Raw genomic sequence first — 17180 nt, forward strand, 5'->3', positions numbered from 1 at the left:
AAGTCCAACAGAATTTGTACAATTGAGCTGAGTGAACAATGACAATCCAACCCTCCCCCCCCCCCCCCCCCCAAAAAAAAAAAAAAAAAAAATCTGCCATGAACTGAAGTGCTCTGAAAAGGAGAAAAAAAAACTGTATCATTTGTGGCAGTCATGTTATAGAAATCTCTTTGTGTTGCTTTCTCCACTAGTTTTTCTAGCATGTTATACTTCAGAAGAAGACAGTCAACTGCTTTTTAAAGTCTAGCATGTTATACTTCAGAAGAAGACAGTCAACTGCTATTTAAAGCCATCTGTTTACAATGACCTTATAGTAAATGTTATTTTGCAAGTCATTAAAAAGGAATAAATAATTAGTCCAAAGAGTTTATAAATAGTGTTGACTCACTGACACAGTTATCTGAAATCTAATTCAGGTCACGAAGAAAGTGAATTATCATCTGACCCTCAGAATAAGTAAACAGTGCAATGAACCTACCTTCAAACCAACTCTGTCTTAAATCATGAATGTAACATCTATCCATGATAAATCGTCAAATTAATGTTTAGCCGTAATAAATTAATGTTTGGTCGTAATAAATTAACATTACGAGCCATCATAAATTTATGCTAAGTGTAAAGAGAGCAATGTATTTGCTTAATATGGAAATATTACAGTGTCATCTTATCAAACATTAAAGATCTTAAGCCTGATAAATCCCGTTCAAAAGAGAAATTGAATTTAAAATTGATAGTTGACAAATATTAAATTTTACAACTCACTACCCTAAACTTTGGACCACATACAGGCAGGAATCATAAAAGATTTTTTTTTGAAAACATTTTTGAATACACATGTAAACCCTCGTGAACTTAGTTAAACTGATTTACTGTAAACATTTGAATTGCTCTTAATGTGAGTTTAAAAGTAAATAAATCATGTAATGTATTAACTCACATAACACAAATACTGATGCTTTATAAATATAACAAATGGAATCTTTTCAAATGATATATAGGCCAATTCAAGTACTTTTAAGATAGTCCTCAAGTTATTCATCAATTATAAATAAACAATATTTTTGTCTATTACTTGTCTTTCAAAATATGTCACTTGTTCAGCAACCCAATTTTTTCAAATATTATATTTGTCGAGGTTTCAAAAAACGTTTGGACCTCCTTATAGAATAGAATTCATTATAATTCGTTGGATATCAATTTTCGTGGTTTTTGTGATTAAAGGTGAACAATAAATTCAAATGTTGAAGAATTACACATTTTCTATAAGCTTTGTATGCAGAGATTGACCAAACTACAAAAGCAAATACCCACGAAAATACTGGTTTTCCTCAATCCACAAAAATTGATACCCACGAAAATAAATGTATCCACAGTAGAACAAATATACTCCCTTTTTTTAATTTTGGGATAGAAATTTACACTCTGAAATATTCTTTTAAGTGCTTGCACATTTACACTCTGAAATATTCTTTTAAGTGCTTGCACATTTACACTCTGAAATATTCTTTTTAAGTGCTTGCACATTTACACTCTGAAATATTCTTTTAAGTGCATGCACATTTACACTCTGAAATATTCTTTTAAGTGCTTGCACATTTACACTCTGAAATATTCTTTTAAGTGCTTGCACATTTACACTCTGAAATATTCTTTTTAAGTGCTTGCACATTTACACTCTGAAATATTCTTTTAAGTGCATGCACATTTACACTCTGAAATATTCTTTTAAGTGCATGCATATTTACACTCTGAAATATTCTTTTAAGTGCATGCACATTTACACTCTGAAATATTCTTTTAAGTGCATGCATATTTACACTCTGAAATATTCTTTTAAGTGCATGCACATTTACACTCTGAAATATTCTTTTAAGTGCATGCACATTTACACTCTGAAATATTCGTTTAAGTGCTTGCACATTTACACTCTGAAATATTCTTTTAAGTGCATGCACATTTACACTCTGAAATATTCGTTTAAGTGCTTGCACATTTACACTCTGAAATATTCGTTTAAGTGCTTGCACATTTACACTCTGAAATATTCGTTTAAGTGCTTGCACATTTACACTCTGAAATATTCGTTTAAGTGCTTGCACATTTACACTCTGAAATATTCTTTTAAGTGCTTGCACATTTACATATACTGCATACATAAAAGAGTTAATAAAGAATTTCCCACCAGACAAAAACAAATGAAAAACTCTGAAAAAAATGTTTTAAGTGTAACATTTCCATACATGGAGAGACAATATAGAATTTCCCACCAGACAAACTAACAATAAATCTTTTTTAACAAGATGCACACCATTATAACCTGAGACAGATTGATGTAAATCTTAGTCATGGGAATGATTTAATCTGTCTTTCTCCTTCTTTAACCACAAAGAATTTATTTGAAATAGTAATTATACCTAATAAGCATAATAACACCCTTCTGATATATCAACCTTAAAATACAGTCTGCAATTGACGAAATCCTGGGAGATTTAGTTTGTATTATAGTTTGTTTCGTAACTATTATTTCAAGTTAAAATCTTCTTTTTTGATCTTTTTTGTACATACATGATGTACCAATTATTTCAAGTTAAAATCTCCTTTTTTGATCTTTTTTATACATACATGTACCAATTATTTCAAGTTAAAATCTCCTTTTTGACAATTTTTAAAGTTTAATTTTAATCATAATTGAAGCTTATTACATTACGAGTAAACAATAATTAAACAGATAAGGGGAAACTATTCAACAGATCTGACCCTTGGGGTTTGTGGTGAGGTTCCTGCTGCTCAATTTCAAGGTTTCAAACTATTCAATAGATCTGACCCTTGGGGTTTGTGGTGAGGTTCCTGCTGCTTAATTTTAAGGTTTCAAACTATTCAATTGATCTGACCCTTGGGGTTTGTGGTGAGGTTCCTGTTGCTCAATTTTAAGGTTTCAAACTATTCAATTGATCTGACCCTTGGGGTTTGTGGTGAGGTTCCTGTTGCTCAATTTTAAGGTTTCAAACTATTCAATTGATCTGACCCTTGGGGTTTGTGGTGAGGTTCCTGTTGCTCAATTTTAAGGTTTCAAACTATTCAATTGATCTGACCCTTGGAATTCTACAAAATTAGAACCTCAGAAGCCGACTTGATGATACTTGTAACAGTTCTGATCATAGATGGTCTCAGTATAAAATTGTGATCTTTTAATAAAAAAAAACAAGCCCAACTAGCAACATTTTTTAAACCATTAATTCCACCCGGAACACAATTATATATTTTAAATGTCACATCAACAAAAAGACTCAGTTTCAAATTCAATATTTAAAATCATTTATGTGAATAAAGCATGCCTGGATGACCACTTAAGCCTATAATACTGAAATATGGGAATTAAGCATGCCATGGTTAAACCCTTCAGCATAATGTCCATATAATTAAATGTTATTTCTTTAAACATAAAATGGCCATTAAGTTATTAAGAATAGTGTTGTACCTAACACTACAGACATTAAATCCGCCAAAATGACCACCTTCTATTATTATGCTGTACTGAGGCATACTAAGAGACTTTCGGCAATCATTTTTCCGATCATTTTTCCGCTGCTGGCATATCTTAAGCACATCAGTGGTATCCATACAGATTTAGGTTTTAAATTACAGTGTAATGTCCTGTGAATGTGTATTCAAGTACAGTTAAATAAGTATAAAAAGGTCAATTGGCATTGGACCTGAGAAACAAATGACCTTAGAAGAAAGGTGACCTTGAATTGTTCAAAATGGATAAGTACAATACTGCAGCTGGACAATAAAATGGTGATTTGATAAGACACCCAGACTCGATCATAAAATTGAGAATGGAAATGGGAATGAGTCAAGAAGACAACAGCCAGACCAAAGGACAGAAAACATTAAAGGCCACCAAGGGATCTTCAACACAGAGAGAAAATCCATCACCCTGAGGTGGGCTTTAGCTGGCCCATAGCAGGCTTGACTATACATGCAATTGTTTGTAAAAGATTTATACAATAAGCAGATAGTCAAAACACAATTTACAGGACAATCAGGAAAAATCATTTCGCTGACAATTCAACTTAATGTTTACCTTTAGTATATTGCTCAGCAAGTGCTGAATTTAAATTTTGAAAATAAAGTTTCAAGAAGATGATTAATGATTGGATTAAGAGTGCACATGTTGAAGTATATCAGATTGACAATTTATGAGTACTTAAACACAACCTCTCAAACTTCAAAACAAACTTTCCACTTTCTCACAGGCACAGAGCCAAATGATGAGCCATTTCAAATAGATACAGTGTGATGATAAACTCATATATTTACCTAAGCAACAGTTTCTCATCTGGTCCATACCATAAAGCTTACATTAACTTAATCCCTTAACATAGCAGGGAAAACAACTGCCCAGAAATGGCGGTATTTGACATTCCAATGGACGTAGTTTGTTACAATCCTTGTTGACATTTTAGATTGTTCAGTTTAGATATACAACCTAAATATTGTACCTAATTCAAACAAAACAATCAGCATTTTGGTATAGACCTACTATCAATTATACAGATTTGTCATTTTTTGATCAATTGATAGTTTAAATAGTAAGATAGGGCTAACTTTAGAGTATGAAGTATAATTGTAAAACAATAAATTACTTGAACTAGAACTTGACACTCTAGAGTTGTGTCCCCTTGAAGAAATATTATGTACCATATTTATTTCTGCAAATTCAGCTGATGTTTGAATCATCATTGTGATTGTCATATAATTGTGTCAATATATTGCTTTCTTTCAGTTTAATTTTAGGAAATGCAACATACAAACAATAATTCCAAAATAATTGTATACTTTTTATCTTTTATACATGAAGCTGTGGCAAGATGAATTGGGCGATACATAAAATGTGATTTGCAAAATTTCTTTAAAAAAAAAATGCAGTCTTTAAGTTATGAGTTGGTACCCATTATTAATATTAATTTATCGTTCTAAACCATAATTTTTTTTTATATAGCAGAAACTGATAAAATAAACCGCAAACAAATATGTGATATCTCATATTTAAAACAACCTACGGACATTTAATGCCTTGTCCACCCCTGTCATACTCTTACTAAAATCACAAAATGATAAACTGGCCAAGAAAATAAAAATGAAGGTGTATTAATTTGTATGACATTATCTAATGATGACTAAGATGATGAATACACCTATAAACATGTAATATTGTCTTATAGTGGTTAAATATGACAGCTGATCCCTGTAAATACATACTATTTATGGTTTACGCTAAATATGAAACATGCCTTACATGTGCGTAAATATACTAAATATGAATGGGTGATTATTATGCAACCAGCAGCATTTCTCTTGCTCTTCTGAAAAGTTAAAGGGATGTGTCCTTTTCAACCTTAATATTGTTTGACCTCTGACTTTTCCCTAGGCTTTCTTTCTTTTCTTTTATTTATTTGTTAGTGTGATTTTTCTTTATTCATTTTGTTTGTGTCGTTTTTAACTTTTCAGTTCTTAACAATCTATATTGAATCTAATTGACTTAAAGTCATGTCCCCATCATGGCTAAGGTCCACTTTTCCATAGTAAATTCCAACACCTTTAAAATCATGAGCAGCCTTTTGGTCTGACTTTAATTGTTACAAGCCTTTGTAACTTAAACCTTAATGTTAACAGTGGAATTAATATCACAGTAAATAAATAATTCCTCTAATTACTTTATTTATTTATGAAATATTTTAAAATGAAGAGATTTTGTCTTGTTCAGGGGAGATAATTTTAGATTATTCAAGGAAGATAATCTAAGATAAGGTCAGTTCTAAATCAACAAAGATCTTATCAACTAATTACACATAAATGATTAACCAATAAAGCTGATAACAATGTTTGTATAGCTGATTGAATTTGTACCATATTGATATATACCCATATTAAGGTCACGTTTATAAAGTTAAAATATAAGATGATTTTCTTAATTGTAATCAGACAATTGAATAAATAAATCTGACATATTTAAAGTTTGACATTTGATGAAAAACAGAAGGTCCAGGATATTGGACCTGCACTAAATTGAACCCCTGTCAGTTATAATATATTCTATATTATAACTCTTGTTATAGTATTATAACTTATGATCTTTCAAATTTTTTCAGGACATTTACAGACAAGAGGCTGTCACAACGACAGCAAACCGGATTTATTAACATTTATTTTGTGTCCTGGCAATATCACAAGAACCATTACCATTTATTACTGATGAATGGTAAAAGTGAAAATTGTCAATATCAAATTTGACCTCCATTTTGTCATCAGTATCAACATATTAAAATTTGAAAAGCTTAGATTGAATGGTTCATGAGTAAATGCAACAACGTGAATGGAAACGCCATTTTATGATCTTTCAAGAACCATAACTCCTGAACGGTAAAAGTCAAAATCGTCATTATTGAACTTGACCTCTATTTTGTCATCAGTAACAACATATTAAAATTTCAAAAGCTTTGGTTGAATGGTTCATGAGAAAATGCACGGACACGAAGGGAAACACCATTTTTCAATCTTTCAAGAACCATAACTCCTGAACGGTAGAGGTCAAAATCGTCATTATTGAACTTGACCTCCATTTTGTCATCAGTGACAGCATATTAAAATTTCAGAAGCTTTGGTAGAACAGTTCATGCATAAATGCACGGACACGACTGGAAACTCCATTTTTCAATCTTTCAAGAACCATAACTCCTAAACGGTAAAAGTCAAATTCGTCATTATTGCACTTGACCTCCATTCTGTCATTAGTAACAACATATTAAAATTTGGGAAGCTTTGGTAGAGCAGTTCATGCGTAAATGCACGGACACGACTGGAAACTCCATTTTTCAATCTTTCAAGAACCATAACTCCTGAACAGTAAAAGTCAAAATCGCCATTATTGAACTTGATCTCTATTTTGTCATCAGTAACAACATATTAAAATTTCAAAAGCTTTGGTAGAATGGTTCATGAGAAAATGCACGGACACGAAGGGAAACACCATTTTTCAATCTTTCAAGAACCATAACTCCTGAACGGTAAAAGTCAAAATCGTCATTATTGAACTTGACCTCCATTTTGTCATCAGTAACAGCATATTAAAATTTCAGAAGCTTTGGTAGAACAGTTCATGCATAAATGCACGGACACGACTGGAAACTCCATTTTTCAATCTTTCAAGAACCATAACTCCTGAACGGTAAAAGTCAAATTCGTCATTATTGCACTTGACCTCCATTCTGTCATTAGTAACAAGATGTTAAAATTTGGGAAGCTTTGGTAGAGCAGTTCATGCGTAAATGCACGGACACGACTGGAAACTCCATTTTTCAATCTTTCAAGAACCATAACTCCTGAACGGTAAAAGTTAAAATTGCCATTATTGAACTTGACCTTCGTATAGTTGTCAGTAATAACATATTAAAATTTTAAAAGCTTTGGTTGAACGGTTCATGAGTTAATGCACGGACAACATTTGATTGCCGCCCGGCCGCCCGCCGTACATCCCCAAATCAATAACCGACATTTTTGTCACAAAAATCCGGTTAAAAATGGTCTAGCTGAATCACTGGACATTATGGCTTGTGCTTCTTTCAATGATTCAAATGAGCGACTGGTTCTATTAGTCTGCAGGGATCTATCTTCCTTTGCATTTTTTTAATTATATTTTCAATTATTTTGAAATGAGCATTTTTAATATTTCATGTGCATGCCAATTCTGGGATCATACCTGATGACTGGTAGAAAATAATGCTGAAACCTAAATCATATTTAGACCTTGAAATGCAAGACAGTTGAAGCTTATGGGCTTATACATGTAGATTACAATCTGTATTTTGATTGTGATTTCCTTAGGTAAAAATTATGGTTCCCTGAACAACATAATATATCATCTTTCAAATTAAGGTCATTCAAAACCTCATTATATAAAAATGAAAATATTTGTAAATATGAAAATTACAACCTATACATTATGTGACATTTAATTTATTCAAATATTTAGAAAATTTCATGAATAACTAAAAAAAATGTTATAAAATATCCTTATACAATTTCAATGGAACTTTAAGTAAACTACAAGACGTATATCATATCACAGGTAAAGGTTATGAAAATAAGAAATTGAAACCGAAACTTTTCATAAAAAGAATAATTTTTTTTAACAAATGTTATCACAAAAGATTTCCTCGTTTGACATCTTCACTTACATGTATCATATCTTTTTGTCTCTTTATAGCACCTCACATTTTTTGAGGACACATTCTATTTGTATGATATTTATAAATAGTCTTCAGTTGTCTCTTCATCTACATTTGATTATTTAATTGTTTATTATATATATAGTGTATTTAAACCATTTTTTAATTGCCACTTGTGGACTGTTTCCTGGTGGTCAGTTTTTGAGGATGGAGGAAGCTGGAGTGTCTGGAGAAAACCACAGACCTTCGATAGGAAAACTAGTCAATAAAGATTGGAGTCGAGTGCATCCCCACGAGCAGGTTCGAACTCACAACCTCAGTGTCATCTACACAAGAAGAAGCTATGTCATGCTTAAGTTATGATCAATGCCCCACAATGTCCTTTACCTAACCAAAAATATCATTATTATTTTTCTACATAAAAATTCCTAACCGATTACAAAAAAATGTAAAATCATACTTTTAATTAGATTTTCAATAATTTTTTGAGATGACATAAATATTTTAATAAATTATTAATTTTTCTATTGATTAACAATTCAAATTCACAGCTGTCTCTACAAAATGATTCATCACACAAAAAAACATGTAATCACTGATAAATAGTTGAAATACAATGATTGAAGTATTTCACAACTCCTACGAATCAACATTTATTAACTGCCTTTCGTTTCAAGTGGGTTTATAGCCGATCGTAGCAGGACACCAACAGGCTACTCCTAGTGATTTAGTCAGCTGTTGAAGTTATGCATATATATATGGTCAAAAATATAGAAATAAATTTACCGAACAATTTGATAAAATAAGAAGATATATGATTGCCAAAAGATACATTAACTTTCAACCAGACCAAATGACATAGAAACATAGGTCACCATACGACCTTCAACAATGAGCAAAACCCAGACTGCATCATAAGTCTGCTATAAAAGGCCAAGAATTGGCAATGTAAATCAATTCAAACGAGAAAACTATATACAAGCTAACAAAAGATTTCATAATTTAAAGAAGATATCAAACATGTTCCTAAGTGCTCATAACCAAAATAAGTACATTTATAGTAGCTAAGTACAAGTTGTTTATTATTTATTTATGTTAACAGATCTCTTGGCTGTTTTATGGTCTAAATATAACAACATAATTATATACATGATAATAAAAGGTGGTCAGTTATTACTTTATATAACCTACTAAAGTGCTTGTCATCTTATGGTCTTTATTGACTAAAATGTAAGGGAGGTAAAAATCTCTTTCTTAAATTCTCAGTCAAAACATTGGCATACTAGTAAACTTGATATTTTAAAAAATTTCATGTCAGACTTATACCAGTTATAAATTGATTGACCACAACTTCAACATCAACTTTTTTAAACTAAAACTTTGGCTGGATTTCATATTTCTATGTGGTGCAGGTAATATTTAATTTAGACAAAATATAAGTTCACGATTTAGATTACTGTTTTTGATGATGAAAGGTACATACTGTAAATGTAACAATTTAAACATGTTTAACCCCGCCGCATTTTTGCGCCTGTCCCAAGTCAGGAGCCTCTGGCCTTTGTTAGTCTTGTATTATTTTAATTTTAGTTTCTTGTGTACAATTTGGAAATTAGTATGGCGTTCATTATCACTGGACTAGTATATATTTGTTTAGGGGCCAGCTGAAGGAAGCCTCCGGGTGCGGGAATTTCTCGCTACATTGAAGACCTGTTGGTGACCCTCTGCTGTTGTTTTTTATTTGGGCGGGTTGTTGTCTCTTTGACACATTCCCCATTTCCATTCTCAATTTTAGGTATATTCATGCACATGATTCTACAACTTTTCCAAAAAATAAAATCAAAACTTGAGACTATACCAGGATATGGATTAAAGCGACACATGCCACCAAGAATAGGAAGATGTTAAAAAGTATAAAATGAAATCTTCCTTTAACCTCTAAAACTTACCATCTTTAGTAAGGTCCACTGCAGAATAATAAACAATAAGAAATTTATTACATTGTTCTATATCAGATATTATACATTATTATTCATGTTATTATATACAAGTCCAATATAAAAGTAGACCTCAAATATAAAAGTAAGAAGGTGCAGTATGATTGCTTATAATGAAACAACACTCCAGACAAGAGACCAAATGACACAGAAATAACAAATGACACATAAATTAACAACTATAGGTCATACATCCTTCAACAACGAGCAAAACCCATACAGCAAAGTTAAAGACTGTGTTAACCCTTTCCAGGATTAAACTAAATTTCATCTAGGAGACGATGCCACTGAAGTAAAAATTCTATTCCTTAATGTAACTTACATAACTTAGTAAAACTTTAAAGCACAGTATATTAAAGTCTCCTAATTTATGAGGTATGAAATTGCCCATATAATATCCATGTAATAGCACCTGATAGGTGACTGATCATTTTGCCTTATGATAAAAATGGAACACTTTTCAATAAATCCAGTTTTCAAGGGCAATGTTATTGTGGCCATATTGAAAGCTGGATTTATTGAAAAGTCTGGTCCATTTTTATCATATTACGAAATGATCGGTCACCTATAGGATATAAACCTCCTCCTTTTAACCTCTATGATATAGACATACATTGTAGGCCATTACCTAATTAAGATATATTGATCCCTATGCTATAAATATTGACATTTGCTATCAATTTAATTACCATAAAATACCAAATTGATTTTATTAGGCAAGAGTAATCAGATCTATTATTCTCAAGAGAAATACAATATCTTAAATACATGGTGTAGCATTGGTGAATGGAGGGCAGTAAACTCAGACAAAATAAAAAATATAGACAGCTGTCTGTCTGTGTTAACCATCTGATTTTACAAACTATGTTTGAAAGTTTCCTCAAATCTGATAGTCAAATCATAGCCTATGTTTCTACTGACTTGAAACTGAAATCAACTTTGAAATTTTTATTATTTTAATCTGTAAAGAACAAAGTTACAAATCATTTCCAAGCAAGAAGGATTTTTTTCTTTCTCAGAGACTTACTATCAGGGGCAGATTCTTAATTTTGAAAGGAAGGGTGACAAGACAACATTTGAAGTACTAGTACTAAGTTCGCAAAAAGGATATGCGCTTATCATACATGTATATATGTAGCTCCATAAATTGTGACCACCCTAATTCTTCCTCTGACTATAACATGTATGTAGTAGTCTATACTATATTAGTATTTTTTTTTCAACATGTCACACATCCATAACGAAGCAACAACTCTTAAGAAGAGTCATGGCATGATAATTTACTACTGCTAAAGGTAGTGCCTAAGTGACAAGTGCTGCACAGATGTTAACATTTTCTTAATTACTTTACATACATGTACATGTATTGTGTTTCTTATGTGGTTGTCTTAATTTCTCATTTATCAAAGTCAACACATTCTTGAGTCCTTAATTAAATTCAATATACATTTAGTTCATGTACATGTAAATATTCTAAACATGTCAATCCTTAACATGCATGGAATATCTGCCACTGAACACTGAATGAACGACCTCAGGAATAATTTTTTATTGCCTTAAAGCTTTTATAAACTTAACTTTTCTCTTAAATCTCAGTTGTTTAAATTTCAAGTTCCTAGCTATTATTTCATTTTCTTCTAAGAATGCCTTAGTGGGCACACAAGTCACAAAACAAAGCATCTGGAATATACTGTGAACAAATAAGCTTAATACACCCCCTCCCCCCTCCCCCCTCATTTGATAGGAGTTAAATATTAAGCTGACACTACTATAATACATATAGTATAGTACAATGTATATAGTGTTAAAGTAGTAACAGTGATAAGACAGTATTTAAGACACTCATAAGGTATTAAGACAATTGAGATTAATCTCTCTTTTGTGGTTTTTATTCATTGTTTTTCTATGACACATTTTTCATTATATCATTTGACACATATTTTTTCCATTGTATTATTCAAGGACGTATTTTGATCATGATATTCTAATAATTGTAAATAAATCAAAATGTTTTCCTGTTTAAGTATTCACAACAAGGCAAACCAAAGATTTTTTTCATGACAGGGAAAAGATTTAAATGATTGTTAAATGATTGTTAATATACTTTTTTTCAATGGTTAAATATTAATTTTTGGGATCAATGACATCTTTTAAAGCCATCCACAAGCTTTAGTTGTTATTGAAAACACTCTTTGTGTCATTTATTAGTGACATACAAATCCTTGCTTACATGTAGTACTATTATGCTTAGCATCTCTTAATTATGTTGTCATTCTAATAGACAGAAAAAGGAAAAATGCTCTTGTTAAAATTTTTCTCAAATTTGATATGATTTTAAAATTCAAATTCCATGATCAGTCACTGCAGGAAAGAAATTTGGGGTCTCCCCCCCCTCTCTCTCTCCCATGGTGCTAACAGTGTTTCCCTCCTGAATATTACTAAAAATCTAGGGTTTTTTCAGTTTTTATTCAAACTTATTTTATAAACTGTCATTATTATAGTTTTACAAATCAGTTTTTTTATTTTAGGTTTTCAAAGGTTAGATTCTCATGAGTAATTAGTTAAAAATAGAAATATGAATTATTGTTTTTTTATATTTATAAATAATAATCTTCACACATAAAAAGAAATTTTCTTGCACTTACCCCCATCAAATCCAAGGAACCAAGAGGCAAAATTCTGCCCCTCTTTCCGTCCACGGATCATAATACCGAAAGTTGTAATCTATCTAAATCCTGAGTTCATCCTTCACTAATTAAACATATGCTTCATCATAGCCACAATTATAAATATGACAATAAATTCAGCCTCATATGAAAACCAGGTGTGACACTTTTATGATGACAAATTTTTAATCCAAGGGATAAATCCATAATTTTGTCTTCCAGTATAAAGGTGAGAAATTAAAATTCTCCACCTGTCCTTTGTTTTAAGTGTTCTATTTTATAATAATTCCACATGTGTCTATTTCTCATTATCACTTCTATGAACACATCAATGGTTGTCTATTTCTTTAAACATCATAAAAAAGGTTAAAGTTCAAAGTTGGCCTCAGGTGTGTCATGCTTTAATGACTATTTACCTGAGAGGGGCTCAATACAGGATGTAAAACAGATAAAATGGAGATAAAATCAGTGTTATCAATGAAATCAATGTTTAATAAAAGTTGTCAACAACATTTTTTATAAATTGCTTTTTATCATTCATCTTAAAAAAAAGTTTTATATTTCTCTTATTGCTACTAATGACAATTTCAAAAAGAAACAATTTTGATGAAAACTTGAATTTCCTACTATCTAAAAATAACAAAAGTTCTGGATTTTTGGTTAAATACTTTCAGTTTTTCATTAACGTACTTTCGTAATTTAATAAAATTAACTATACAGAATTGAACATATTCATATGAAATCTGTCATTGAAACAGCGGGAAATAAATATTTTTGTACTGATTAAGACATTTATTATAAAAAAAAAGTTTTTGTCCCATATTTGGAACAGAATGCTCCATTCCACAAATTTCATTTTACCGATATTGTTTTTAAGATATATTTATGCATGTTAAATAAAATATTAAGCAATCTTCTTTTCCACAGATCTTTAATTAATTTCAACTTCTAAATTTTGTTACTTTCGATTTTTGTTGTTGTGATATTAAATATTTTTATTTCTATCATTTTGTATTTCTCCATTTTAACTTTACCTAAAGCTAATTGTTATTCTGAAGAAAATAAAACGTTTGATTAGGACCTTTTATAGCTAACAATAATGTTTTTAGGGCCTTGATTTCTAACTATTCTTAAATACTGTTGCATCCTCAATGTTAGTTTTGTATATCCCTATCTATATCTGACCCTACAGAGAACCTCTGAGACATTACCCCAGACTGTAAACAATAACATTGACCCCCAAAGGAAATAAATGTTTTATTTCTATGACAATATTGCAACAGGAAGAAAAATCAATAATAAAAAGATATTAACAAAGCTCAGTAACATCTGTTGTTATATTATGTGAGGAGTACTTGAAAAAGCCAGGTGTAAAAGTGACTGTACAGACTTAGGGGGAGGTTTAACGACATGTGGTGTTTCTATTGTGTTGGGAGTACCTTTAGAACATACTCACCCCTTCTCGTCCAATGAAAAGTCAGTTTTTCACCCTCTAATTTTCATAGTACATGGTTTTCCATGCACTATGAAATGCTATACATGAATGACTTTTCAATGTCAGTTAATTATGAAAGTGAACTCTTAATAACTGCACTAATGAAGTGTACAATCACCTGAGGCATTTTCCCTTGGAAAAGAGCCTACTGATTAAAGAGCAAAGATTAAAACAAATTATTTTGAATTTTGCAAATTTTCATAAATGTTCTAATGGTACACATATATAGAATAAACAAAAACAATGGGGGTAAGGATGTAAGTAAAATAATATTTATTTATTATAAACCGGGCATTTGAGGGATTTTTTTTTTCTTTTAAGAAAACAATTTCAGGCTGCTGATATATAAAGCAAAGGATTTTTTTACGGAGAAACACAATACATATAAAGTTATCAATATTAAAAAAAGTAAGCATTTAACGTTGAATGGTCTGGATTTAAATGCTTATACAGAGTTTTATATTTTAAATTATAAAAAAAAATCAAATTTCAAAAAGGGGATTAATATAACATTCTGTTGCTTTTTAAAATAAAAAAATCTCAAGATATATTAGTATTAAATTTTACCTGAAGCAGAAGAAAAACAATTTATCCGTTCGGTCCTCACAAACTATGTCAGTGCTATTTCATTCCATCCATTGAAATGATGATTACCTATGTTATGGTTCATTATAAAATGTGAACTCTTTTTAAGGTTTGAATATTACAATGGGAAAGGCTAATTTTGTAAGGTCACTCGAAAGTGTGAATATGTTCTAAATTGGTCAGACAATACTTGGTCATGTTTTATGAAGATTTAAGCCCTCGGCTTCGCCTTGGGCTTAAATCTTCATAAAACATGACCAAGTATTGTCTAACCTATAAGTAATGGCCCAGCGTAAGGGTGCATACAGTGGGATTATAGGGGAGGCATAACTATATGTGGTGTTTTAATTGTGTAAGGAGTACTGCAGTGACACTCAGGTGTTAGGGTCCATACAATGAGATGATGGGACACTGTATATCACATGGTGTCTTAATTTTTTAGGAGTATGTACCCTGTAAGGCCAGTTGTATTAGGGGTCTAATCAGTGGGGTGATGGAACACCACTGCATATGGTGGCTTTATTGTGTTAGCAGTACCTAATACACCAGGGTGTAAGAGAGCATATACATAGCAAGATTATAATTGGGATTCGTGACTTTATACAGTGGTTTTTTTTTTGTGTTTTGTGTGTTAGGGAGTACCTGGTATGGACAGGCATAAGGGTGCATACAGTGGGATCATCAGGGAGGCATAACTATATTTGCCCATGAACTATCTCTCCCCCGTCTAAATGCAATCAGCCTCTGCTTTTTCACAGGACTTCTGTATTTTTTACTGAATGGTGCTATCAGTTTATCTTTGACTGGGGTTTTTATTTTGCTGTCCTAGTATTTTTACATTATTTTCCCTTATCATCAAGCCTTTTGTAATTTATGATAAAGAGTCGAAACTAAACTAATAAGACTTTAAAGTCAAAATTAAATCACGTCACATCAAAAGACACCCCCCTTTGGCAATTCATGCTTTACAGACAATTAGACGAGTAAATAGACTTACATAAGATTCAATATGCTTATTTTTCTTCAGGTGAAAAATAAGCGTAACCTTTAGTAAGATATTACAGAGTGTCAATCCTAACACCTCAGGTGACAGGTAATAATTGAATTATAAATGGGCTGAAATTTTCAAATTAATTTCAGAACAACAAATAAAGAGGTGTTACTTAAACTTATTATCATTCAGTAAGAAAATTTAACGAAAACACTTTGAGGTAAACATACTTTGATCTTTAAGCTAAACATACACTATATTTTTTTTGTCTTGATTTTCATTAGATACATATTTTGTTTCAAAATATTTCCTCCAAATTGCCATTGCCAATATTTTATTATCCTTAATTTCAATCTTGTACATGGATGTTGGATGGGGAACGTTTAATATATTTTAAAATTAACTGCCAGTGTGAATACAGAAAAAGATACTTATCAATTTTACCTGGTGTTCCTAACTGGAAGGAGTTATATAGAAGAAGATTGTTTTCCCTAGAAACAACAGAGTTATCTCCCATGCTTTTCTATCTTCAACAGTTAATCTAGAGTTATCTCCCATTTTACATCAAATTCAAATGTTGTCAAATGATTTAGATTTGATAAATACATATAACAAAATTTGTATTCTTAACGCACTTAAATTTAAGTCTGACTCTTTGATAAATATATAAATATTATTGAAATATCCACAATTCATGTTCATGGTCTATAAAACTCTGAGGTGTCCTAACTAAGGAGTATTTTTTTAATACTGAAGTAGGAACAATGGTTGCCAACATCTAGCAATTCCATTGTGGTTTATCAATTCTTGTTTCCGTAATGTCCAGAGGCAATTATTTCATGAGTAAAAGGATGAGATCAAATTAACAATAAATACAATATGAAGATCCTGCAATATGGGGTTGACTGGGATATGATAGTTTTGGATTTTGAATGCCACTGGAAAATGAGGCTTTAATTAATAGAAATTAAGCCTTGCAACATGCCAACTACAGTACAGACCCATTAAAAATGAGACAATTATGTTATAGAATGCAGAAAGGCACATAAAATTTTTTTTGCTATGAAAATACAAATTACCGTAAACCAACTTATTTTCGCGAGCGATTTATTTTCGCGACTTTCGCGAGTAGAAAAAAAACGCGAATTTAAATCGTCGCGAATATGTAAAATTTCCAATATTCCTTATTAAACTTCATCAAGTACATCAGAAAATCGC

At 31.1% G+C, this 17180-nt stretch overlaps 1 protein-coding gene across 18 annotated transcripts in view; it reads right to left on the reverse strand.

Moving 5' to 3' along the window:
- The window catches only part of LOC139503873 (uro-adherence factor A-like), a 126471-nt gene that overhangs the window by 41469 nt on the left and 67822 nt on the right, over positions 1-17180 (reverse strand). For 7 of the 18 annotated variants that reach the window (XM_071293833.1, XM_071293834.1, XM_071293835.1 and 4 more), the window contains one exon: positions 10178-10195. The exons of 4 other annotated variants lie outside the window; for them this stretch is intronic. In XM_071293833.1, coding sequence (XP_071149934.1) covers positions 10178-10195 — 18 coding nt within the window. Of the gene's footprint in view, positions 1-10177; positions 10196-12870; positions 13273-17180 lie in introns of those variants that run through there. 7 more of the 18 variants (XM_071293851.1, XM_071293848.1, XM_071293847.1 and 4 more) reach the window with 3 other exon arrangements.

Source organism: Mytilus edulis, chromosome 14 (assembly GCF_963676685.1).
Source record: "Mytilus edulis chromosome 14, xbMytEdul2.2, whole genome shotgun sequence".
NCBI classification, from domain to species: Eukaryota; Metazoa; Mollusca; class Bivalvia; order Mytilida; family Mytilidae; genus Mytilus; species Mytilus edulis.